General features: G+C 70.7%; 1 protein-coding gene across 1 annotated transcript; it reads left to right on the plus strand.

Moving 5' to 3' along the window:
* Positions 1 to 5: 5 nt before the first annotated feature.
* Positions 6 to 474, plus strand: ASCL1 (achaete-scute family bHLH transcription factor 1; the record flags this gene model as incomplete). The annotated part of the gene is made up of 1 exon (XM_014937238.1): positions 6 to 474. A coding segment is annotated over one exon (468 nt), but the record flags the coding sequence as incomplete, so codon positions are not given.
* Positions 475 to 512: the final 38 nt, after the last annotated feature.

Genomic DNA, 512 nt, shown 5'->3' on the forward strand with positions numbered 1-512 from the left:
CCTCGGGGCCGCGGGCCGCCAAACGGCAGCGCTCGGCCTCGCCGGAGCTGATGCGCTGCAAGAGGCGGCTGAACTTCAGCGGGTTCGGGTACAGCCTGCCGCAGCAGCAACCGGCGGCCGTGGCGCGGCGCAACGAGCGGGAGCGCAACCGGGTGAAGCTGGTCAACCTGGGCTTCGCCACCCTGCGGGAGCACGTCCCCAACGGCGCCGCCAACAAGAAGATGAGCAAAGTGGAGACCCTCCGCTCCGCCGTCGAGTACATCCGCGCCCTCCAGCAGCTGCTCGACGAGCACGACGCCGTCAGCGCCGCCTTCCAGGCCGGCGTCCTGTCCCCCACCATCTCGCCCAGCTACTCCCATGACATGAACTCCATGGCGGGCTCCCCCGTCTCCTCCTACTCCTCCGACGAGGGCTCCTACGACCCGCTCAGCCCCGAGGAGCAGGAGCTGCTCGACTTCACCAGCTGGTTCTGAGCCCCCCGCCGCAGGTGGGTGCGCGCCCCGCGGAGGGCA

This window comes from Calidris pugnax, unplaced genomic scaffold (assembly GCF_001431845.1).
Source record: "Calidris pugnax isolate Ruff unplaced genomic scaffold, ASM143184v1 scaffold1, whole genome shotgun sequence".
Taxonomy (NCBI): domain Eukaryota; kingdom Metazoa; phylum Chordata; class Aves; order Charadriiformes; family Scolopacidae; genus Calidris; species Calidris pugnax.